This window comes from Amblyraja radiata, chromosome 9 (assembly GCF_010909765.2).
Source record: "Amblyraja radiata isolate CabotCenter1 chromosome 9, sAmbRad1.1.pri, whole genome shotgun sequence".
Classification (NCBI taxonomy): Eukaryota; Metazoa; Chordata; class Chondrichthyes; order Rajiformes; family Rajidae; genus Amblyraja; species Amblyraja radiata.
In genome coordinates this window covers 62,738,700-62,764,228 of record NC_045964.1, presented here as the reverse complement: position 1 = coordinate 62,764,228, position 25,529 = coordinate 62,738,700, and the positions used below count along the sequence as shown (strand labels likewise).

The following is a 25,529-nucleotide window of genomic DNA, read 5'->3' as shown; positions in this document are numbered from 1 at the left end:
AATTCATAGGAGCAGAATCAGGCCATTCGGCCCATTGAGTCAACTCCGCCATTCAAACATGGCTGATGTATCTTTCCCTCTCAAACCCATTTTCTTGCCTTCTCCCCATAATCTTTGACACCCTTACTAATCAAGAATCTCTCAATCTATGCCTTAAAAATACCCAATGACTTGGCCTCCACAGCCATCTATAGTAATGAATTCCACTGATTCACCACCCTCTTACTAAATTAATTCCTCCTCACTTTCTTTCTAAATGTACGTCATTTTATTCTGAGGCCGTGCCTTTTGCTCCTAGACTCTCCCACTAGTGGAAACATCTTCTCCGCATCCACTCTATCCAGGCTTTTCACTGTTCGGTAAGTTTCAATGAGGTCCCCCTCATCCTTCTAAACTCCAGAGAGTGCAGGCCCAGTGTCTGTTAGAGAGATTAGAATCTCTTGGGCCTCGAAGCTGGCCCCCGCACTGTCTGCATTGCACTGCGTTGGGCCTAACTATTCCATCTGCTACTGTTACCAGGGCAACGGTGGCCCACTGGGTCAAATCCAAGATGGCCACTGTTATACAAGTTCCTGCAGAACTAGAACACGTGAAGACACTCAGCCTGATAACAAGGTTGGCCATTCTTGAATTGAATGTTAATTTGCACAATGGCAGGAGGAACACTGAGAAAAAACTTGGTCAGATTTGCAAAATAACAAGTTTAAAGGAAAATTAGCAGGGGGTGGGGGCTGGAGATGGGGAAGGGTTTGCAGTAATGAGCCAGCATAGACTCCATGGGGCAAACTGGTCTTTGTGTAGCAGATAAGGATATATAGAAACATAGGGAGTTGGACCAACTCAAGGACATTGATGAGTGCACTGGGCTGAATGGGCCTATTGTGTTTATATTTTCTTCATAAGGTGCCCTCTGTGTGAGATTGTTCTACCATATGGTCATTGATCACACAAGGAGGTGGCAAGAATGCTGAAAACCAGGGGGGAATTTTGAAAACACATGGAGATAAATGGAAAATTAAACCTACCAAAAGCCACCAAGGTTTCATGTTGGTGTGACACCCAAAGAGCCATTATAGATTACAAGTCAACAGACAACAAATTGTTTAAGAAAGACACGTCTGCCAAGAATAACCTCAGGAAAAAATAAAACAGAGGAAAACCTGCACTTTAAACCAAAAGCAATCTTGAGTCGCTTTTGCCACCATCAAACAGTCTTTGGGAGGGGCACAGCATCATAAAAGACTGCAGAGATATATAAAGAGCTAATAGTCTGTATATAAAGTTTAGAACTTTTCAGTGGCGATCTCGTCTTGCGTTGCTTTTGACTGCTCGCTCTTCGTCTCTGCGGGCTTCTCCTCCTGCGCCATCTTGGCTTCCGTGTCACCGCAAACTGTCCCTAACACTTTCGCACTGTGCTCCTGTGCTTTTGCCCTGAGGGTAGCTATGCTGCTCTCCCTCAGCTCCTCCTTAGAAATGGCTCCCTTGGAATCGTTGCTCTTGTCTTCCCGCTGCTCGTCCTCTGGGCCGGCCTGATTGCCGTGTTCTGTCTCCACTTTCCTCACCACTTCAGATGCCTCCAGGGACTTTTTGTGCATTCCTAGAAAGAATTGTTGGTACTCGGTTTTAGAAAATCGCCTGGTCATTGGTAAGCCATCTTGAACTGAAAACGGTAAGCAAAGAAAGATGCCAAGATTAAACTGTAGCAGGAACCTGGGCGCCAGGTTTTTATTCAACATAGACACGACAGGTCAGGTCAGCTCATTAACACAAAGCTTTCGCTCGAGAACAAAGACAGGGTCGCGCCCAGACCTGGAGCCATTGAACTGGAAATTGAAGAACAACCTCCCTTCCATTGACTCCATCTACACCTCGGCAAGGCCAGCAACATAATCAAGGGCAAGTCACATCCCGGCCACTTCCTCTTTTCCCCTCTCCCATCGGGCAAAAGGTATAGAAGTGTGAAAATGCACACCTCCAGATTCAGGGACAGTTTCGTCCCAGATGTTATGAGGCAACTGCGATCTACCTCATTGGATGGAGACCCTCGGACTATCTTTGATCTTTACTGGACTTTTTCTTGCACTAAACGCCATTCACGTTATTCCCTTTATCATGTATATGTACACCATGGACTGCTCGATTGTAATCATGCATTGTCTTTCTGTTGACTGGCTAGCACGCAACGGAGGCTTTTCACTACACCTCGCAATAAACTAAACTAAACTAATTATCCAGCACTGAAAGAGGCCCTTTGGCCCAACTCATCCATGCCGACCAAGTTGTTTGACTGATTACCTGCCTACCTCCTGGTCCATATCCCTCCAAATCGTTCCTGTCCATGTACCTGTCCAAATGTTCTTTAAATGTTGTGGTTGTACCTGCTTCTACCACTTCCTCAGGCACCTGGTTCCATGTACCCACTACTGCAAACAAATGCCCTTCAGGTACCTTTTAAATCTTTTTCCTCTCATCTTAAACCTACGCCACCGACTTTTAAACCTCTAAAGAAGGACATCAAATGCTGGAGTAACTCAACGGGTCAGGCAGCATCTCTGGAGAAAAGGAATAGGCGACGTCTCGGGTCGAGACCTTCCTTCAGACTGAGAGTCAGGGGAGAGGGAAACTAGAGGGTACAGAATAAATTAGAGCCGGCACCGATGACCAAGGAAAGGCGGAGTCCACAATGGTCCATTGTTGGCTGTGGAAGATGTGATAGCGAAGGGATGCAAACAGTGACACTAGCAGGACAACTAAGGTGGGGGAGTGACAGAGAGAGAGGGAAAGCAAGGGTTACCTGAAATTACAGAAATCAATATTCATACCGCTGGGTTGCAAGTTGCCCAAGCGAAATATAAGGTGCTGATCCTCCAATTCGCATGTGGACACACTCTGAGAGTGGAAGAGGCCCAGGACAGAAAGGTTCGTTTGGGAGATTGACACAAAACGATGGAGTAACTCAGCGGGACCGGCAGCATCTCTGGAGAGAAGGTGATGTTTCGGGTCGAGACCCTTTCTTCAGACTTTGGGAATGGGATGGGGAGTTAAAGTGTTTGGCTGCTCCACTTTAGATCACTCTACCCTGGGGATACGACAGTGGCGATTCACGTTGTCTACGCCGCTCAAGATTTTATAAACCTCTACAAGGGTCACCTCTTTGCCTCCCACGCTCCAAGGAAAAAAAACCAGCGTATCCAGCCTCTCCTTAACCCTCCATCCAGGCCAATCCCTCCAGACCCACTAACATCCTCATCAAACCTTCCTCACCCGTCCCAGTTTAATGAAACCCTTCCTACACACCAGGGAAAACACAACAAGACACAGTACTCCAAATGTAACCCAACTAACATCTTGTTCATAGGTTCATGAGCCTATTGCACTTTATCTGTTTATTTCTTGTGTGTATATATATGGTCTATGGTATATAGACACACTATACTTTTATCTCCTGTTCTGTATTATGTTTACAATATTCTGTTGTGCTGCAGCAAGCAAGAATATCATTGTCCTATCTGGGACACATGACAATAAACCTCTCTTGACTCTTAAGTGATTGGAGCAGAATTAGGCCATTCGGCCCATCTGCCATTCAATCATGGCTGATCTACAGTATCCCTCCTTCCTAACTCCCACGCGACTTAATCTTCCAGACCAGTGCGGCACGGTGGCGCAGCGGTAGAGTTGCTGCCTTACAATGCCAGAACCCGGTGTGCCTGTACGGAGTTTGTACATTCACCACGTGGGTTTTCTCCGGGTGCTCCAATTTCCTCCCACACTCCAAAGACGTGCAGGTTTGTAGGTTATTTGGCTTCAGTAAAGATCGTAAATTGTCCCTAGTGTGCGTAGGATAGTGTTAGTGTACGGGGATCGCTGGTCGGCGCGGGCTTGGTGGGCCGAAGGGCCTGTTTCCACGCTGTATCTCCAAACTTAAACTAAACCAGCCTATAATGTCAAAGGTCCGATCAAAGTCTATGTAGATGATGTCTACTGCATAGAATATCCTCTCCCAAATGATGACCAGCCTGAATCATTGGGAGGCTCAAACAAAGTGAATGCTGTTGAAAGTCCACACTGAAAATGATCTACCCTCATGTTTAATGTCTCTGATGTTCTAGTAACTATAACTCTGGTACAGTCAAATGAGGTGTTCTGCAGGACAGGCAGTGGGAGGTTGTTGGGCATGAGTGAAATGTAGCAATATGAAAGGCGGACTGTTTTGACGATGTCCAATATTTGTGTGTTTGCATTTGAGAACTGTAAACACAACATGTTGTCATTAGTAGCCCCCCCCCCCCCCACCCCCCCCCCCCCCCCTCGGTCATGACTGACCATGGCTGATGCTTCCTAGTTTGCAGGTGATATGTGGTCGGATGCAAGCCTGGGCGATCGATGTCATATGGAGGACAGGCTGTTGCCCATGCAGCACGTCCACCCTCTCCACGTCGCTGATCGATCCAAAGGAACAGCAGGGCCGTTACAGTTTGGCACCAGCGCCGTCGCAGGAGCTGCCAGAGCGAGGTTGTAGACAACGACGAACTGCCTTAGGGGCTCCGACTCCGGATTTTCTTGAGGTTTACTCCTGGAGCCTTTTCCATGACTGGATATGGCCACAAGGCAGTGGAGGTTTAAAATCAGAGTTTTCCCTCTCCTAGTTGGACTGCCTTCCCAGGCTGACGAGCCCCATCTGCCCGAGACTCGTGCGGGCGGGAGCGTCTACCTTCCCGTGCAGGTCTATAGCATCTGCCCACTGCCCAAATGTTGTCATAGTAACATAGACAATAGGTGCAGGAGTAGGTCATTCGGCCCTTCGAGCCTGCACCGCCATTCAATATGATCATGGCTGATCATCCAGAATCAGTACCTCATTCCTGCTTTCTCCCCATATCCTTTGATTCCGTTAGCCCTAAGAGCTCAATCTAACTTTCTATTGAAATCATCCAGTGAACTGGCCTCCACTGCTTTCTGTGGTAGAGAATTCCACAGGTTCACAACTCTCTGAAGTACAGAATAGTGAAAGTAGTTGGAGGGGAGCAGGGAAGGATTCTCACATAGAGTTGTGGAGGTTCAGAGTTGGCACTGCCTAGCTTTTCCATCCAGAATTGGCAAATCGAGTACTGCCGGGTCAATTAAAGCACCTTAAAACTTTCTGAAGAGTTTCGGCCCGAAATGGTGCCTATTTCCTTCGCTCCATAGATGCTGCTGCACCCGCTGAGTTTCTCCAGCATTTTTGTCCACCTTAAAACTCCCTTGACTAGCCCCCCTTCACCTAAATAGGTCTGTTGGTCGGAGGGAGCTGGAGACGTCGGAGGCGAGGAGCAAGGAGGGTCAGTAGGAGGGTAAATTGGGGTAATGCCTCCAGCGCATTCAAGGCCGGCTGCAGGAGGAGCCCCCCCCCCCGGGGCACAAGGATGGCCGGTCGAGGAGAGGGGTGGGGGGGGCGTCGGTTCGCGGGAACTGCTCCAGTGCATGGAGCATGCAGGGCCGACCGGACTCTGGAATAATTTCACTGTGCAGGTACATACGTGACATATAGAGCAGCATTGAACCATTGACTATTGATAAATAAGTAAAATAAAATCCCCAACCAAAATCAGGACCCCTTAGATTTTTCAAACCCCTCTAGACCAGTTGGGTGAAACTCTTCAGCCTTAATTTCATTGAAAGGTGGTGCAGGTTGGGGGGAATGGTATTTCTAAACGATGCGTCCTAAGATCATCGTGTCACACATAGTATACCCGTGTAAACCCGCCATTCAATATGATCAGCCATGATCACATTGAGTGGCGGTGCAGGCTCGAAGGGCCGAATGGCCTACTCCTGCACCTACTTTCTATGTTTCTATGTAAATAATACACAAGGATAATTTCTGCACCATCCTAAACACTACACGCCAGGGACAATTTACAATTTTACCGAAGCCAATTGGAGTGAACCCTTGGAGTGTGGGAGGAAACCGCGGAGCACCCGGGGAAAACCCACGCAGGTCACGGGGAGAACGTACAGACAGTGCCTGTAGTCAGGATCGAACCCGGGTCTCTGGCGCTGTGAGGCAGCAACTCTACCTCTGCGCCGCCGTGCCGCCCTGAACGAACTAGAATGGACTTCTTGGGCCGAGCGGCCACTTTCTGCCCTGTGGTCTGAGCGGCTTCAACCAATTCTCTCAGTTGCCCCCTCCTCCCCACCCCCCTTGTGTCACCCTCGTGTGCCCCGGACAGGGTGAGCAATTACCGAGAAGCCAAGGAGCGCAGGATTCCATGATGCCATCCTTGGCCGACTTGAGGATAGACTCGGGCAGAGGGATGGAGTGGCGCACCATGGCTCCGTACAGCCCGTACTCTGCCATCACACTGCTGCGGCCCCAGCACTTCTCACGCTTCCTCCACTTGGCCCGGCGGTTCTGGAACCATACCTGGGGGGGAGGGGGTGAGGGGTGAGGAGGGAGGGAGAGAGGGAGGAAGATGGATGAACAAGGGTTAAAGCGTTGACATGCCCAGCACAACCCGTTGCCGTGAAGTACAAGCAAGCAAGGAGCATTCTCTGTGCAGTCAGCACTGCAAGTACGCACTGATTTACATGCGGGGAGCAACACAGTGTATCGTTCTCTGTGTGTTCTCTCACCACTGCTATGTACAGTTGTAGCAGGGTCTTTTTTACATTTCATCACCTCTGCATCAAAGGCTAACATTAAGTTTGCTTTCATACCGTTCGGTGAAACGCCTTGCGTTTTACCACCAACTTCTACAGATGCACCATAGAAAGCATTTTTTTTCAGGAAGCATCACAGCTTGGTTTGGGAACAGCTCCATCCAAGACCGCAAGAAATTGCAGAGAATTGTGGACGCAGCCCAGACCCATCACACACGCACCAACCTCCTTTCCAACCTCACTCCATCTACACCTCACGCTGCCTCGGCAAGGCCAGCAGCGCAATCAAGGACAAGTCGCATCCTGGCCACTCCCTCTTCCCCCCTCTCACATCAGGCAAAAGGTGTGAAAACGCACACCTCCAGAATCAAGGACAGTTTCTTCCCAGCTGTTATCAAGCAACTGAACCATCCTACCACAACCAGAGAGTAGTCCTGAACTACTATCTACCTTATTGGAGACCCTCGGACTATCTTTGATTGGACTTTGCTAGACTTTATCTTGCGCTAAATAGTATTCACATTATTCCCGTTATCATGTATCTGTACACTGTGGACGGCTCGATTGTAAGCAGGTATTGGCTTTCCGCTGACTGGTTAGCACGCAACAAAAGCTTGACACTGTACCTCAGTACACGTGACAATAAACTAAACTCATTACCACCTCTGCTGTACAGAGCCCTAGTGAGACCACACCAGAAACATTGTGTGCAGTTTTGGTCCCCTAATTTGATGAAGGACATTCTTGCTATTGAGGGAATGCAGCGTAGGTTTACAAGGTTAATTCCCGGGATGGTGGGACTGTCATATGCTGAGAGAATGGAGCAGCTGGGCTTGTATGCACTGGAGTTTAGAAGGATGAGAGGATATCTCATTGAAACATATAAAATTGTTAAGGGTTTGGACATGCTAGAGGCAGGAAACACGTTCCCAGTGTTGGGGGAGTCCAGAACCAGGGGCCACAGTTTAAGAATAAGGAGTAAGCCATTTAGAACGGAGACGAGGAAACACTTTTTCTCACAGAGTCTGTGGAATTCTCTGCCTCAAAGGGCGGTGGAGGCAGGTTCTCTGGATGCTTTCAAGAGAGAGGTAGATAGGGCTCTTAAAGAGTCAGGGGATATGGGGAGAAGGCAGGAACGGGGTACTGATCGGGGATGACCAGCCATGGTCACATTGAATGACGGTGCTGGCTCGAAGGGCCGAATGGCCTACTCCTGCACCTACTGCCTATTGTCTATTGTTACTGTGTAAAACTTTTGCTAGAAGCCTCCCGACAAAATAAAATCGAAATATTCGGCAGATATTTGAGTCATGTTATAGTTGAGTTGTCGAAGTTGTTGATGAGACTACACTTGAAGCATTGTGTGCAGTTCTGGTCACCCCCCAGAAGGATGTAATTGAGATGGAAAGCTTTCACCAGGATGTTACCAAGACTTGATGCTGGAGCAACTCAGCGGGTCAGGCAGCATCTCTGGAGAGAAGGAACGGGTGACGTTTCCCTTTGCCCTGACTCTCAGTCTCGACCTGAAACGTCACCCATTCCTTCTCTCCAGAGATGCTGCCTGGCCCGCTGAGTTGCTCCAGCATTTTGTGTCTATCTTCGGTTTAAACCAGCGTCTGCAGTTCCTTCCTACACATACTTAGCACTTGAAGTGAGAGGTGAAAGATTTCTTCACACAGAGGGTGGTACGTACATGGAACAAGCTGCTAGAGGAAGATTTAGAGGCAGTCACAATGGCGAGGATTTAAAGACGGTTAGACAGGTAGATGGATAATAGACAATAGACAATAGGTGCAGGAGTAGACCATTCGGCCCTTCGAGCCAGCATTCAATGTGATCATGGCTGATCATCCACAATCAGTATCCCGTTCCTGCCTTCTCCCCATATCCCCTGACTCCGCTATCTTTAAGAGCCCTATCAAACTCTCTCTTGAAAGCCTCCCGAGAACCGGCCTCCACCGCCCTCTCAGGCAGAGAATTCCACAGACTCACAACTCTCTGTGTGAAAATGTATTTCCTCATCCCCGTTCTAAATGGCTTACCCCTTATTCTTAAACTGTGACCCCTGGTTCTGGGCTCCCCCCAACATCGGGAACATGTTTCCTGCCTCTTGCGTGTCCAAACCCTTAATAATCTTATATGTTTCAATAAGATCCCCTCTCATCCGTCCAGAAATGTCCCGAGGGATAAGTGCCAAACGCAGGCAAATAGGACTAGAACAGCTATAAAACATGGTGGCATGGACCTGTTGGGCAGAAGGATCTGTTTTCTTGCCGTCTGGCTCTAAAGCCCCTCTTCATTTCCCACTGGCACTGTGGGCCACCACCACCTCATGGTGGCGCAGCAGGTAGAGCTGCTGCCTTTCAGCGCCGGAGACCCAGGTCCGACCCTGACTACGGGTGCTGTCTGTGTTGAGTTTGTACGTTCTCCCCCTGTGACCGCGTGGGTTTTCCCCGAGTGCTCCGGTTTCCTCCCACATGCGAAAGACGTGCAGGTTTGTAGGTTAATTGGCTTCTGCAGATCGTAAATTGTCCATTGCGTGCAGGATGGTGTTAGAGTACGGGGTGATCGTTGGTTGGGCCGAAGGGCCTGTTAAAGCAATGCAGCTCTGAAGCCTAAAGGAGGTAGTTGAGGCACAAACCATCACAACGTTTCAAAAAAACATTTGGGACAGGTACATGGATAGGACAGGTTTAGAGGGATATGGGCCAAACACAGGCAGGTGGGACTAGTCCATGAATGAATGAATGAATGAATGAATGAATGAATGAATGAATGAATGAATGAATGAATGAATGAATGATTGAATGCTTTATTGTCACATGTGACAAGACACAGTGAAATTCCCAAGGTATGCAAATAGTCACCACATAAAGGGCACTGACAAGGTTACAAAATATACACAGTATCTGCGCCAGGTCCCCCTTTGTTCTCCTCCTCCCCCCCCCCCCCCCCCCCCCCCCCCCTCATGGTGGTCCCCCCACGTCGGGTCCTCCTTTGTTCCTTCCCCCGGCAGCTGCGTCCCCACTCCCACACGGCCCATCTTCGTCCGTCGGTCAGAAGGTCATAAATGATAGGAGTAGGATTAAGCCATTCAGCCCATCAAGTCTACTCCGCCATTCAATCGTGGCTGATCTAGTTATCGAGTTAGATATAGCTCTCAAGGGATATGGGGAGAAGGCAGAAACCAGATACTGATTTAGGATGATCAGCCATGATCATATTCAATGGCGGTGTTGGCTCAAAGGGCCGAATGGCCTACTCCTGCATCTATTTCTATGTTTCTATATATTTATCTATCTCTCCCTCCTAACCCCATTCCCCTGCCTTCTTCCCATAACCTCTGACACCCGAACTAATCAAGAACCAATCTATCTCTGCCTCAACAATATTTCCACTGGCTTGGCCTCCACAGCTTTCTCTGGCAAAGAATTCCTCAGATTCACCACCCTCACACTAAAGACATTTCTCCTCGTCTCCTTCCTAAAAGAACGTCCTTTAATTCTGAGGCTGTGACCTCTGGTCCTGGACTCTCCCATCGACCGCTGCACCGACCTCTCCAGATGGGGCGCGTTGGTCGGCGTGGGCAAGTCGGGCCGAAGGGCCTGCTTCCACGCGGTGTGAATTCCATGACTCGCAACCTTTTGAGCCATCCTGTGAGGGAGGCTCAGGCGCCAATGCCAACATCGCCCGAGGCTTTGGGAAGAGGAACCCCGACAGAATTGAAAAATATTGTAATTAAGATTTTAAAAATCTTTATGAATAATTTTCAGATGACTCTTTCCCAGGGACAGAAATACCTCCAGCCAAACACACTGTGTGTGTGTGGGGGGGGGGGGCAAAAAAAATCAGTGTTGCCAGCTAAAATGCCTCTATAATGGAAAACTCCACAAGACTTAAGTGTGGAGTGTTGTCTTGTTAAGCTGGTGTACATGAAGAGGAGGGGGTGGGGGGGGTGGGTGGAAGGTGGGTGGGGAGGGGGGCGGGGGAAGGACGAAGGGGATAAAAAATTGTCAAAACCATTCAAGGGCCTTTTGTAATTCATGATAGCTCGTCTCGCCGTCAAAAGACAGCCGCTGATGAAAAATCGCTTGAGCAGCAGAAGAGGCAGGCGAGAGGCGACCCTGGGGGCAACCGCAGCCTGATTGAAAAATAAGTTAATTTCGGCATCAATCGATGAGACAGCTTAGCGACAGACGCTCAAATATCACGGGAAATTAAACTGGCCTGACTCCAGGGAGAGGATTCATTGACCCGTCCTAATTACAGCCGTGTAGTGATCATTTTCATCCTAACTGATCCCACCTCGCTCCGTCCCGCGGGAGAGCTGCATCTTCTGATTTAACTAATTAAAATGGGAAAATTGGGTGTTAATTTTGCGGTGGAAATCTTCAGAATTACCCTGTAATGGAAATGAAATTAAATTGCTGGCAGATTGATGGCACGGGTCAAGGCATAATCTTCTCCTTCTGATTGCCTGATTAAGGCTGTTATCATTTTAGAAATCACCTCGTGTCCGCGAGGCGGTGACAAGTTGGATGTGCAGAAGTGGTTGGGGTAATTTATCGTCCCTGCCTGCTTGCTGGTCTCCTTTCTCCCCTCTCTCCCTCCTCCTCCCTCCTCCCACTCCTCCTCTCTTCCCTCGCCCTCTCTCTCCCTCTCTCTCCCACTCTTCCCTCTCCCCCTCTCACTCTCTTCTTCTCCCCCTCTCACTCCTCTTCTCCACCTATCCCCCCTCTCCCTTCTCCTCCCCCTCACCTCTCCCCCCTCCCCCCTCTCCCCCGCTCCCCCCTCTCCACCTCCCCCGCACTCCCCCCCTCTCTCATTCCCTATCCCTCCCTCCCTCTCTCCCTTTCTTCCCCATCTCTCTCCCTCCTCTCACCCCTCCTCTCCCCTCTCTCTTCTCCTCTCTCCTCTCCTCCCCTCTCGCTCCTCTCCCCTCGCCTCTTTCTCCTCCTCACCTCTGCCCCCCCCTCTCCCCCTCTCCTCTTCTCCCTCGCCTCTTCTCCTCCTTCACCTCGTCCCCGCTCTCCCCTCTCCTCTTCTCCTCCTCTCCTCTTCTCTCCCCCCCTCTTCTCCTCTCCCCCTCTCCTCTTCTCCCCTTCCTCTCCCCCCCCCCTTCCTCTCCCCCCCCTTCCTCTCACCCCCTTCCTCTCCCCCCCCCCTTCCTCTCACCCCCTTCCTCTCCACCTCCCCCCTCTCAACCTCCCCCTCGCCCTCCCACGCCCCCCTCCCTCGCTCCCTATCCCTCCCTCCCTCTCTCCCTCCCCCCCCTACCCTTGGGGCATGTGGGTGGGTGGGGGTTTAATCTGAGGGACATCCTTTTCACATAGTGGGTGATGGATATATGGAAGGAGCTGCCAGAAGAGCTGGTTGAGGCAGGTACCATAACACCATTGGAAAGACACTTGGCCAGAGACATTGATACGGAAGGTTTAGAGGGATATGTGCAAAACACTATCCCACACACACGAGGAACAATTTACAATTTTACCAGAGCCAATTAACCGACTAGCCCGCACCTCTTTGGAGTGTGGGAGGAAACCAGAGCACCCGGAGAAAGCCCACGTGGTCACAGAGAGAACGTACAAACTAAATACAGACAGCGCCCGCAGTCAGGATCGAACCCGTGTCCCTGGCGTTGTGAGGCGGCAGCTCTACCACTGCACAACTGTGCTGCCCAAAGTCTTTGACATTTCCATCCTGGGAATAAGGTTCTGACTGTCTACCCTATCTACGCCTCTCATAATTTTATATACTTCCTTCAGGTCTCCCCTCAACCTCCGATATTCTAGTTTGCCCAACCTCACTTCAAAGTTATTGCCCTCTGATCCAGGCCACAAATAATTGCATGAAGCATTCCAGAGGGGCTCACTGGAGTCTTGTCCCACATCATTTTACAATGGTCAACATAGGTAAGTTGGGCCGAAGGGCCTGTTTCCATGCTGTATGACTTGATGACTCCTTTTATCCATTCACTCATGCTTGAGACTTCACCGTGGATTGTCACCTTGTCGTGGTGGAGAAGCTTGTGTGGACCTGAGATCCTGAGAGCGATGCCATCTGGAGCCATGCTCCTGGTAGGGCCACCCACGGCGGTAAGGTCGAGGGGGAGGTCTCTGACAAAGAGCAATCCAACCAAGACCTCAATGGTGGAACAGGCGGAGGACGATGGCTGACCTTAGTGGAGCTTCACAACGGCTGGGAAGGCGGATGAAGGCTGCAGCAGAAAAGGGTCCCGGTCGTCTTGGACTCCATGCCACTGGATCCTGACCCAGATCCGTCAAGGACCGTGTGATGGCTGTCTGTGCACCAGTCTCCCCACGTTAAACAAAGTCACGCACAGGCATCCTCCATATAGGGAATAACACCCTGTAGACACCCATGGTCAGCCATGACCGAAGGGGGCGTAAGAAGAAGCATGCTTGAGTCATCTGCCTTAGTTTAGTTAAGATTAGTTTAGTTTATTGTCACGTTACCGAGACAGATGAAGTTAGTTTACCTTGGCAGTATGTTCTGCACAACATTGTGGGCTGAAGGGCCTGTTCCTGTGCTAACCCGTTCCGATGCTTCATGTTCCATGGAGAGCACTGCATCCTTGCATAAAGAGCGACAACTCGTTTCGCGAAATACTTAACATCACAGCTCATCGACATTGAGAATAAGTCACCAAATAAATGAGCAGCAATCTGTGCAAAGGCGGTTTGGATGAGCTTGTTGGTAGATGGAATTATTATGCCATTGCAGCTGAACGACATTGATTAAAAAAGGGAGCCTTGCATTTCTGTAGTGACGTTAATATGTATAGAACATGTAGCGCACTCCGTTCTTTTAGGAAGAAGATGAAGAGGAATTTCTTTAGTCAGAAGGTGGTGAATCTGTGGAATTCATTGCCACAGAGGGCTGTGGAGGCCAAGTCAGTGGATATTCTTAAGGCAGAGATAGATAGATTCTTGATTAGTGCGGGTGTCAGGGGTTACGGGGAGAAGGCAGGAGAATGGGGTTAGGAGGGAGAGATAGATCAGCCATGATTGAATGGCGGAGTAGACTTGATGGGCCGAATGGCCTAATTTTACTCCTATTCCCTTTGACCTTATATCACTTTCAAAACGTCCCAAATCATATTGCAGCCAAAGAATTACTATTGAAAGTTAGTTGCAATCAAACTGCAGGACTAGTGGCAGCCATCTTTCACACAGCAAGCTCCCACAAACACAATGGCAAACGCTTTCAGTCTGGTTAGAAAAGGGTTAAAAGCGCTGGATAGGAGATGTTTGCCGTGAGATCCTCTCAACCCACGTAGGAGGCTCTTGTAGCTTCTTACACTCTCCCCCCCCCCCCCCCTACAATCAGTCTGAGGAAGGGTCTTGACCTGAAACATCACCTATCCACATTCTCCAGAGATGCTGCCTGACCCACTGAGTTACTCCAGCACTTTGTGTCCTTTAGAAGAGACAGTGCCTCATTCCAATGTCTTACAGAAACATAGAAACATAATAAATAGGTGCAGGAGTAGGCCATTCGGCCCTTCGAGCCAACACCGCCATTGAATATGATCATGGCTGATCATCCATAATCAGTACCCTGTCCCTGCTTTTTCCACACATCCCTAGATTCGGTTAGCCCCAAGAGCTAAATCTATCTCTCTCTTGAAAACATCTGATGGTCAGGCCTCTGACAATGCTGTACTCCTTCAGTGTTTTGGGTCAGATTCACCTCCAGATTCAGGGACAGTTTCTTCCCAGCTGTTGTCAGGCAACTGAGCCATCCTACCACCAACTAGAGGGCTACCATCTCCCTCATTGGAGACCCTCACACTACCTTTAATCGGACTTTACTGGACTTTAACTTGCACAAAGCGTTATTCCCTTCATCCTGTCTCTGTACACTGTGGACAGCTAGATTTTAATCCCGTATAGTCTTTCCGCTGACTGGTTAGCACTTGACAAAAAGCTTCTCACTGTATCTCGAAACGCGTAACAATATTAAACTAAACGAAACTATCCCAGTAGATTGTCTCTGGAAATTTCTTACAGTCCATCCCAACATTCTGCTAACGGCCTGGGAACAGAATGTTCTTGGAATATTCCGTAAAAAATATCCAACATCTCTCTTCCATTGACACCGGCGTTTTTCCTTAGATCACAAGAACACAACATAGGGCTGCACGGTGGAGCATCGGTAGAACTACTGCCTCACAGCACAAGGGTCCCGGGTTCGATCCTGACGACGGGTGCTTTCCATACGCTCTCTCCGTGACTAGCGTGAGTTTTCTCCAAGATCTTCGGTCTCCTAGCGCACTCCAAAGACGTACAGATTTGTTGGTTAGCTGGCTTGGTCTAAATGTAAAATTGTCCCGAGCGTGTGTAGGATAGTGTTATTGTGTGGGGGATCGCTGGTCGGTGCCGACTCGATGGGTCGAAGGGCCTGCTTCCTCGTTGTATCGCTAAAAACCTTTTTAAAATACACTTCACAAATAATTCCATTGACTGTGAAGTGCACAACCTGAATATATGGATGGCCATAAAATCAAAGATTTGTTCTCATATATATATATTTTATTAACCTGCAAATGTTATCTAATTCCTTTGAAAAATCTATGTCCGTACAACCATGCGTTTATCGACTTACAATGCCTTCCTCTCCCTCTCTCTGTCTCCGAGATGTAATCAGATCCTTCTATCTGCCTCATTGGGGACCCTCATTGGCTTTACCTTGCACTAAACATTATTCCCTTAAACCCCTGTCCCACGGTACGAGTTCATTCCAAGAGCTCTCCCGAGTTTGCCCTGATTCGAACTCGGAGATTTACGGTAATGGCCACTCGTCGGGGCTCTCGTGGACATTTTTCAACATGTTGAAAAATCTTCACGAGTCTTCCCGTGCTTACCTGCCGTTAGCGTTACGAGCCGCTAAGAGACGTCCCCGAACTCCGACGTACCCGCTAAGTTCATTCTCCGTGCTTACCATGAGTTTGATTTTTTTAAACTGGGGAGAGCTCTTGGAATGAACTCGTACTGTGGGACAGGGCTATTATCATGTCTCTGTACACTGTGGAGGTGCTCGATTGCAATCATGCATTGTCTTTTGATGACAGGTTCACACGCAACAAAGGCTTGTCACTGTACCTCGGTACTCGTGACAATAAACCGAATTGTAACTGGAACCATATACAACTGTTTACAGCAGTGGGTATATGTAAGTACGCAACTGATCACTGCCATTCTGCTGGTGTATGCATTCTCCAAACTGTGTCTGTAATAACATTTCCCCCTCAGCTCTCATTGCATTGTAACAGCACATTTATAAGTGGTGGCAGCACAGTGGTGCAGCCGGTAGAGCTACTGCCTCACAGTGCCAGAGTTAGAAAGGAGATGAGGAGGAATTACTTTAGTCAGAGGGTGGTGAATCTGTGGAAATAATCGCCACAGACGGCTGTGGAGGCCAAGTCAAATGCTGCCGGCTACGGGAGTCAAGATCGTCCCATCAACGGAGGGCTCGAGGCCCCTGACCACGGGAGGACAAAGAAGGGAAGAGATTTGAACTTTTTTTTTGCCTTCCATCACAGTGAGGAATGTGGAGGAGTCACTGTGGTGGATGTTTATGTCAAAATGTATTTTGTGTGTTCCGTTGCTTTTTATTTGTGTGACTGACTTGCCAAATGAAATTCCTCATATGTTACAAAACATACTTGACTCATAAAGTATTATTGTGATTGTGATTGTGATTGTGATGGACATTTTTAAAGCGGAGATTGACAGATTTTTGATTAGTACGGGCGATTGAATGGCAGAGTAGACTTGATGGACCAAATGGCCTAATTCTTCTTCTATAACTTATGAACCCGGGTTCGATTCCAACCTCGGGCGCTGTCTGTGTTGAGTTTGCACGTTCTCCCTTTGACCGCGTGGGTTTCCTCCGTTTGTTCAGGTTTCCTCCCCGGACTCAAAGACGTGCAGATTTGTAGGTTAATTGGCCCTTTGTAAAATTGGCCTCTCATGTGTAAGGAGTGGATGAGAAAGTGGGACAGTGTAGAACTAGTGTGGCTGGGTGATCGATGGTAGGGGGTGGTGTGGGTGGGCTGAAGGACGCTGCATCTCTGAACTAAAACATCTGTCGTCGGGGCCAGGATAATGAAACAGACATCTTGTTGGACGAGGTTACCATTTTCCCTGTTGAACGTTGTACGGCAAAGATAGACACAAAATGCTGGAGTAACTCAGCGGGACCGGCAGCATCTCTGGAGAGAAGGAATGGGACGATGATTGAAGGAGTCTTCTTCTTGCGTATGGCGAGCACAGCCTAAAGTTGTTGGACAACATGTTCTATTTGAGCTTATTTGATTGTGCACACCATTCGTCGAAATAGGGTTGCAATCTCCCACCCCATTGAAGGAATGATTCCTTCTCTCCGGAGCCGCTGTCTGTCCCGCTGAGATAGTCCAGCATTTTGTGTCTATCTTCGGTTTAAACCAGCTGTTCCTTCCTTCAACATTGTCTAGAAAAAGTCTATTATTACATTGAAATCCGACAGAGAGTATATGTCCTTTCTGTTACATTTGTCAGAGAATACTGCGTACTGATTCTTTAAACGACGTCACAATCCTCTGTGCGTTTGATAAAAGGGTAAAAGTGAATGGTTCCCATTCCCATACGAACGCATTGAAAGGAAACCTTGTCAATTACATAAAATGTTTCATAAAATCGTCTTGGGGCAAGTGTCACGACAAGTTATCGCACTCGGGAGATTTTATATTAAAATTAAATTCCCATCATTCATTATTTAGTTATTGTTATGTGTGTGATCTATATTCCCTCCCCCATTAGTGACTCTCTGTCTCTTCCACTGGACCTGTCTGTGTCTCTCTGTGTGTATCTGATTTGCTCAGCCGAAGATAGACACAAAATGCTGAAGTGAAGGGCCTGTGCCTGTTCTTAAGGGGTTGGACAGGCTAGATGCAGGAAGATTGTTCCCGATGTTGGGGAAGTCCAGAACAAGGGGTCACAGTTTAAGGATAAGGGGGAAATCTTTTAGGACCGAGATGAGGAAAACTTTTTTCACACAGAGAGTGGTGAATCTGTGGAATTCTCTCCTGCAGAAGGTAGTTGAGGCCAGTTCATTGGCTATATTTAAGAGGGAGTTAGATGTGGCTAAAGGGATCAGGGGGTATGGAGAGAAGGCAGGTACAGGATACTGAGTTGGATGATCAGCTATGATCATATTGAATGGCAGTGCAGGCTCGAAGGGCCGAATGGCCTACTCCTGCACCTATTTTCTATGTTTCTATGTTTCTATGTCCCACCTTCACAAGGTAATTCACGAATTCTCCCGAATTTTCCCCTTGATTCAAACTCGCAGAATGTTCGTAACGAGTCCATAGGAGTTTGTAGATATATCTTAGCGGCTCGTTATGCCGGCCATAGGTACTCGTGGCATCAGGTAAGTCGGGACGTTTTTTCCAGCCCGATAAATAATGTCCACGAGTATAGAAATGGTTGGGATGAAAGAAATTGCAACTTTTTACTCGTAAGGAGGGCATTGAAATAGTCGTGGGAATTCGCAGACATACTCGTAGGAGTTCGTGAACATAGTCGTGGAAGGTCGTAGGAGTTCGTAGATTACCACCATCTTGATTTTTTTTTTCGGTCCATTAAACTCGGCAGAGGTTTTGAATTAAGTCGTGAAAGTGGGACAGGCCCTAAACTCGGCAGGACAGGCAGCATCTCTGGGGCAAAGGAATGGGTGACGTTTCGTGTGGGGACCCTTCTTTATGGACCAGTCTTCCATCAGTAGATGTTGCTCTCCATTTACATTTCCCTTCCTCCATTTCTCTGTCCGTGACTCTCCATCTTGTTGTTCCTCTCCATTGTGTGTTGTGTGTGTGTGTCTCTCTCTCGCAGTATCTCTCTGTCTCCCTCTCAACCTCCATCTGTCTTCAGTTTTGTTTTTAGTTTAGAGATACAGCGCGGAAACAGGCCCTTCAGCCCACTGAGTCCGCACCGACCAGCGATCCGATCCCCGCACGTTAACACTACCCTACACACACACACACACACACACACACACACACACACACACACACACACACACGGGACATTTTTTTTTTTTTTACTCATTAAAACTCCACCAGGCCAATTATCCTACACACCTGCACGTCTTTGGAGTGTGGGAGGAAACCAAAGATCTCGGGGAAAAAACCCACGCAGGTCACGGGGAGAACGCCCACACTCCATACAGACAGCACCGGTAGTCGGGATCGAACCGGGGTCTTCGGCACTGCAAGCGCTGTAAGGCAGCAACTCTACCGCTGCACCACAGTCTCTCTTGCTCATTCGCCCTCATTTTGTCCCCATGGCCCCATTCAAGGTGTCTTTCCAACAAGATATATGTGTCATTCCGCTCCGATCGCCCGTCTCCCTCACTCTCGCTACCTGAATTACCTGAATTCTATCCTCTGGCAGTTCTGTTTTCATGGCCAGCATTTCCCGGGCATAGACATCAGGGTAGTGAGCTTCGTTGAATGCCTTTTCCAGCTCCTCCAACTGGTAAGAGGTGAAGATGGTCCTTTGGGGTTGGAAAGAAAAGACAGTGAGCAGACAATGGGGCCCTAACGACACGTCAATCAATTCTCAGCACCTATAGAACCTATAGCGGAGCAAGATAGACCACCCCTTCTAAATGCAATGGGCTGACGTGTAGTACGGAACGGAACGTGGGCCTTTTTTTCATCCATTTCCGTAACCGGACCCGACCCGACTCGCAGTGTAATCAACGTTGCGGGGGATCAGTTTATGTTAATAAATATAAATTCTGAAAATGAGGAGAAGATTTTTACCAAATAACTTTTATTTTTACGAGGATGTTTCCGTAACCGGCTTCCGTCTCCGCACTATTATCCTACGTGATCTTTGGTGCGGAGACGGAATCCGGTTACGGAAATGGGGCCGAAAATTACCCATGAATCTGCCCATGACCGTACTACGTCTTTTTCGTCGAGTGATCTATCTTGCTCGCTATAGGGTCTTTGCCTTCCAGCAATGGATACGTCAAATACAGATAAACATAAGGGCCTGTCCCACTTGGTGATGTTTTCGGCAACTGCCAGCATCATTGACTGACGTATCAGGTCACCGAAAAATTTGCAGCGTGATGCAGCGTGAAGCGTCGCAACATTTGTTTTGTCGCCCCTTTTGGCGACCCTGATATGACGCCGGCAGTCGCCGAAAAAAATCGGCAAGTGGGACAGGCCCTTAACTTGTAGCTTGTTTGCGGTTGTTTCTATGAGGCGGATGTAGAAACATCGAAACATAGATGCAGGACATTCAATAGGCCATTCAGCCCTTCGAGCCAGCACCGCCATTCGATATGATCATGGCTGATCGTCTAAAATCAGTACCCCGTTCCTGCCTTTTCTCCATATCCCTTGATTCCGTTAGCTCTAAGAGCTAAATCTAACTCTCTCTTCAAAACATCCAGTGAATTGGCCTCCACTGCCTCCTGTGGCAGAGAATTCCACAGATTCACAACTCTCTGGGTGGGAACGTTCTTTGCTCATCTCAGTGGTAAATGGCCGACCCCTTATTCTTAAACTGTGACCCCTGGTTCGGGGCTCCCCCAACATCGGGAACAATTTTCCTGCATCTAGCATGTCCAATCCCTTAAGAATTTTAAGTGTTAACTGGGTTTGCTTAAGATGCAGCCTTAAGGATGAGGAGAGGGACGAGGAGTCCAAGGAAGGTGATGGCTGGAGGCCCGGCAGCAGCCTGGGACTTGCCTGAACCAGGCACCGCTCATAAGAACTGGAGAGTGGATGTTGAAAATGGCGGGCTCAGTGGACTATTTCTGTACACTCGCTAATCGGGGATCGGGGCGATGGCATAACTCTACTGGGCCGCTTGTCAGATGAAGAAGGCAAGAGTTTGTAAGAATACAACAGTTGGCACAGTGTTACAGGAAAGATGGTGTCAGGCAGGAAATAGATCAGAGAAGATTTAGACTTTAGACTTCAGAGATACAGTGCGGAAACAGGCCCTTCGGCCCACAGGGTCCGCGCTGACCAGCGATCCCCGCACATTAACACTATCCAGCACCCACTCGGGACAATTTTCACATTTACCAAGCCAATTAACCTACAAACTTGTACATCTTTGGAGTGTGGGAGGAAACCGAAGATCTCGGAGAAAACCCACGCAGGTCACGGGGAGAGCGTACAAACTCCGAACAGACAGCACCCGTAGTCAGGATCGAACCCGGGTCTCCGGCGCTGCATTCGCTGTAAGGCAGCAACTCTACCGCTGCGACACCGTGACCGCCGTGACCATTTACCAGGACGTTGCCAGGACCCGAGGGCCTGAACTACAGGGAGTGGCTGAGCAGGCTGGGACCTCATTCCGTGGAGCGCAGGAGGATGATGGGTGATCGTATAGAGGTGTACAACATCATGAGAAGAATAGATCGAGTCTCTTGCCCGGAGTAGGGGAATCGGGGACCAGAGGATCTAGGTTCATGGTGTGTGGGGGGGTGGGGGGCTGGGAAGATTTAATGAGGCACGCACGGTGACCAGACAAACGTCCCCGGCACTGACAGGAAATTCTGTTCTTACCTGTGACGCCTTTTCTTCCGCTTTTTCGCCTGGCTCAGATTGGATTTGGAGATCTTCCTGTCGCTCGATGAAATGTCTTCGGAATCTGCATCGAAACAAAGCGTTGGATAGGCTTACCGTCCCGTTTATTGTCCCCACCGAGAGGCACTACAGCGGTTGGGGTCGGGGACAGGTCGGAGGGGGTCGGCAGTGTTGCGATGATTTTTGCCGCCAACGTTTAATTGAACAGGTCCGTCTAATCGCAGCCTTAGACCGCTTTTGTAAAGAGGAGATGGCGGGAGAGAGCAAGCGGGTCCTGGGCCAAAATACTTCATTAGCTTCACAATATCCTGACACGGAGAGCAGTCCAGAACTACCATCGACCTCATCGGGGACACTCGGACTATCTTTGAATGGACTTTACTGGCTTTATCTTGCACTGAATGTTGTTCCCTTATCATGTATCTGTACACTGCGAATGGTTCGATTGTAATCATGTATTGTCTTTCCGCTGACTGGTTGGCACGCAACAAACACTTTTCACTGTACCTCGCTCGGTACACGTGACTACAAAGTAAAACTGAAACTAAAACTGAGACTGAGACTGAGACTGAGACTGAGACTGCAGTTCAAGGAATCACCCAAGGGTCAGAGGGTTGAAATAAAGTTTCTGTTTCCCTCATCTCCATTCACTGAGCAATCCTAGTCCAGTCACCTTATTCCCCGACCCCTTCCCCCATCTCTCCCACATCCCCCCCCCCAATCTTCCCTCCCATCCTCCCTCCCCCTCTCGCCCCCCCACCCCCGCACCCCCTCTTCCCTGTCCCCCTCTCTTCCCCCCCACCCCCACCCCCGCACCCCCTCTTCCCTGTCCCCCTCTCTTCCCCATACCCCCATCTCCCTCCCATCCTCCCGCATCTCCTCCCCTCCCCACCGTCTGTCCCGCTCTCTCCCCCGTCCTTCCCCCCCCTCACCTCTATTCCTCCCACTCCTGTCCCCTTTGGGGTGGGGGATGTAGAGGGAGGGACGGGGGACATCTCCCCCCAACTACCCTCCCCCCCCCTCGTTCCCCATCGCCCCCCCCCCCCCCCCCCCCCCCCCCCCCGCCCTTCCCCAAGTTCCTCATCCACCTGAATACACAGCATTGGACCCTGAGGCAGTATGTTGATATTCGGACTGGATCACTAGGGAGTGTGTAAACATGGTAGGAAGTCCCCAAAAATGTGCGTCAATATTAGCACAGGGATCCCGGGTATGCGTGGGAAGGAACAGCAGATGCCAGTTTAATCTGAAGATAAGACACAAAACGAATGGTCTTCCGATGAAGGGTCTCGACCCCGAAACGTCACCTGGTCCTTTTCTCCAGAGACGCTGTCCGACCCGCTTTTTGTGTCTATCTTCCATCCCAAGTATGTGTCCGCAACAGCACGCAAGAGACGAGGTGTAGTTAAGGTTTAAGAAAGAACTGCAGATGCTGGAAAAATGGAAGGTAGACAAAAATGCTGGAGAAACCCAGCGGGTGAGGCAGAAATAGATATCTCAATAGATGCTGCCGCACCAGGTGTAGTTACGTATGTAACCGCCCAGATGTTTAGTTTAGTTTAACTTGGGTTAGTTTAGAGATACAACGTGGAAACAGGCCCTTTGGCCCACTGACTCCATGCCAACCATTGCATTTATCTGTACTAATTAACTGTCATTGGTTCTGTTGCTTGGAGATTGGAGTACTTGCTTACAAATATGCATTCCAGTGGGTTTAATCCTTAATGAGGTTTTAACAGAGACTGACTCCAGTCTAATCCCAAATGTGACATGCATATAACAACTAGTAAGCCACAAATATAGTCAACTATATTTCGCTTAGGTAGTTTACACCCCAGCGGTATGAACATTGACTTCTCTAATTTTAGATAGCCCTTGCTTTCTCCATCCCCCTTCCCAGTTCTCCCACAAGTCCTATTGGTTCTTTCTTCCCCCCCCCCCCCCCCCCGACATCAGTCTGAAGAAGGGTCTCGACCCGAGACGCGTGCCTATCCCTTCCCTCCATAGATGCTGCCTCACCCGCTGAGTTCCTCCAGCATTTTTTGTCGACCTTCGATTTTTCCAGCATCTGCAGTTCCTTCTTAAACATGGTTAACCATACGCTGAATTGCTCAAAATATAAAAGATAGCCCATTCAAAATATGTCTACAGGCTTATGAACGTTAAACATGGAAACCAACAAGACAAATGAAAAGTTTCAATCCCATTCATAAGGTCATACGTGATAGGAGCAGAATTAGGCCATTCGGCCCATCAAGTCTACTGCGCCATTCAATCATGGCTGACCTATCTCTCCCTCCTATCCCATTCTCCTGCCTTCTCCCCATAACCCCTGACACCCGTACTAATCAATAATTTATCTATATCTGCGTTAAATCAATGTTTTAGATCTGTACTAAAGCACCTTTATGCACTCCGTCAAAATTTAGCATCAGTCATGTCATGCCAGTTCAGTTTAGTTTATTGTCACGCACTGAGGTACAGTGAAAAGCTTTTGTTGCGTGCTAACCAGTCCGCGGAAAGACAATACATGATTACAATCGAGCCATTTACAGTGTATATGATAACGGGAATACATGATAAAGGGAATAACGTTTAGTTCAAGGTAAAGCCAGTAAAATATGATCAAAGATACATTTTATACAATATTAAATATATCCTCGTACAATATCAAATATGAACAGAACCTGTAACAAATCCAACCACAAAACATGGCACTACTTTGTTAACTCTACCTATAACAGCAAAGATCCACCTTGAAATAGACCAGGCAGCCAATGTTAGAGGGCCCACCAGTTTAGTTTAGTTTAGTTTAGTTTAGAGATACAGCGCGGAAACAGGTCCTTCGGCCCACCAGGTCCGCGCTGACCAGTGATCCCCGCACCTTAACACTATTCTACACCCACTAGGGACAACTATTACATTTACCAAGCCAATTAACCTACAAACCTGTACGTCTTTGGAATGTGGGAGGATACCGAAGATCTCTGAGAAAACCCACGCAGATCACGGGGTGAACGTACAAACTCCGTACAGACAGCACCCGGTAGTCGGGATCGAATCCGGGTCTCCGGAGCTGCATTCGCTGTAAGGCAGCAACTCTACCGCTGCGCCACCATGACCGCCCAAAACTAAATGTTGAACTAAAACAATATGTCAACTATCCACCAGAATTCCGCACCACAATACATGCAACATGCAACATGCAACATGCAACATGCCCCCTAGTCAAACTTGAAGGGAGTTAAGTAGATGAGCAGTGTTAGATCAACTGAAAGGCTGAAGTGAATAGTTTAGCTTGTTGGACAATGGAAATAGTTGAAAGGTCGTAACAGGAACCAGGGACCAACACAAACTACTGGAGTAACTCAGCGGGTCAGGCTGCATCAGGGACTGGATATTCCATGTTCAAGAAGGAACTGCAGATGCTGGAAAATCGAAGGTAGACAAAAGTGCTGGAGAAACTCCGCGGGTGAGGCAGCATCTATGGAGCGAAGGAAATAGGCAACGTTTCGGGCTGAAACTGCCTATTTCCTTCACTCCATAGATGCTGCCTCACCCGCTGAGTTTCTCCAGCACTTTTGTCCACTGGATATTCTATGTTCTTTCAAATAATTAATGATTTTGACCAGGTTTTTAATACCTTTATCCAATAAGCCTCCATACATTCTGGTGGCATGTTAATTTAGGAGTTGTGCAGGTTTCAACAGGTTTCAACATTATCCTTGTTGAAAACAGCTAAATTAGTTTTATAAAACCTAATCTAAATTGGAAACATCTCATTAATTGATCTTTTCACTGGCAAGTAATGGGCTCACGTTCCTGAATTGTGCTGAATGTGTGGAGAATCTGAGACTCTGTTATAATTCGGAGCCGATTCAGACAAACAAAAGTTTAGTTTTGGTTTAGAGATACAGCGCGGAAACAGGCCCTTCGGCCCACCGGATCCACACCGACCCAGCGATCCCAGCACACTAACACTATCCTACACACACGAGGGACAATTTACACTTATACCAAGCCAATTCACCTACAAACCTGCACGTCTTTGGAGTGTGGGAGGAAACCGAAAATCTGGGAGAAAACCCACGCAGGTCACGGGGAGAAAACGTACAAACTCCGTACAGACAGCGCCCGTGGTCGGGATCAAACTGGGGTCTCTGGTGCTGTAAGGCAGCAACTCTACCGCTGCGCCACCATGCCGCTCAGAGTTGTAGAAGCACTGAGTGTCCCAGCGTTAAAATCCTCACGTTTGCCTCTGTGA

The 25,529-nt window shown here is 48.6% G+C and overlaps 1 protein-coding gene across 2 annotated transcripts in view; it reads right to left on the bottom strand.

Annotated features, from left to right (window-relative positions):
• Positions 1–344: 344 nt before the first annotated feature.
• The window catches only part of vsx2 (visual system homeobox 2), a 44,031-nt gene continuing 18,846 nt past the window's right edge, over positions 345–25,529 (bottom strand). The window contains exons 2-5 of one of the 2 annotated variants that reach the window (XM_033027641.1): positions 21,245–21,329; positions 19,083–19,206; positions 6,226–6,406; positions 345–1,660 (exon numbers count right to left, since the gene is read on the bottom strand). In XM_033027641.1, coding sequence (XP_032883532.1) covers positions 1,284–1,660; positions 6,226–6,406; positions 19,083–19,206; positions 21,245–21,329 — 767 coding nt within the window. In that variant the 3' untranslated portion in view covers positions 345–1,283. The remainder of the gene's footprint in view (positions 1,661–6,225; positions 6,407–19,082; positions 19,207–21,244; positions 21,330–25,529) is intronic. The other variant, XM_033027642.1, reaches the window with a different exon arrangement.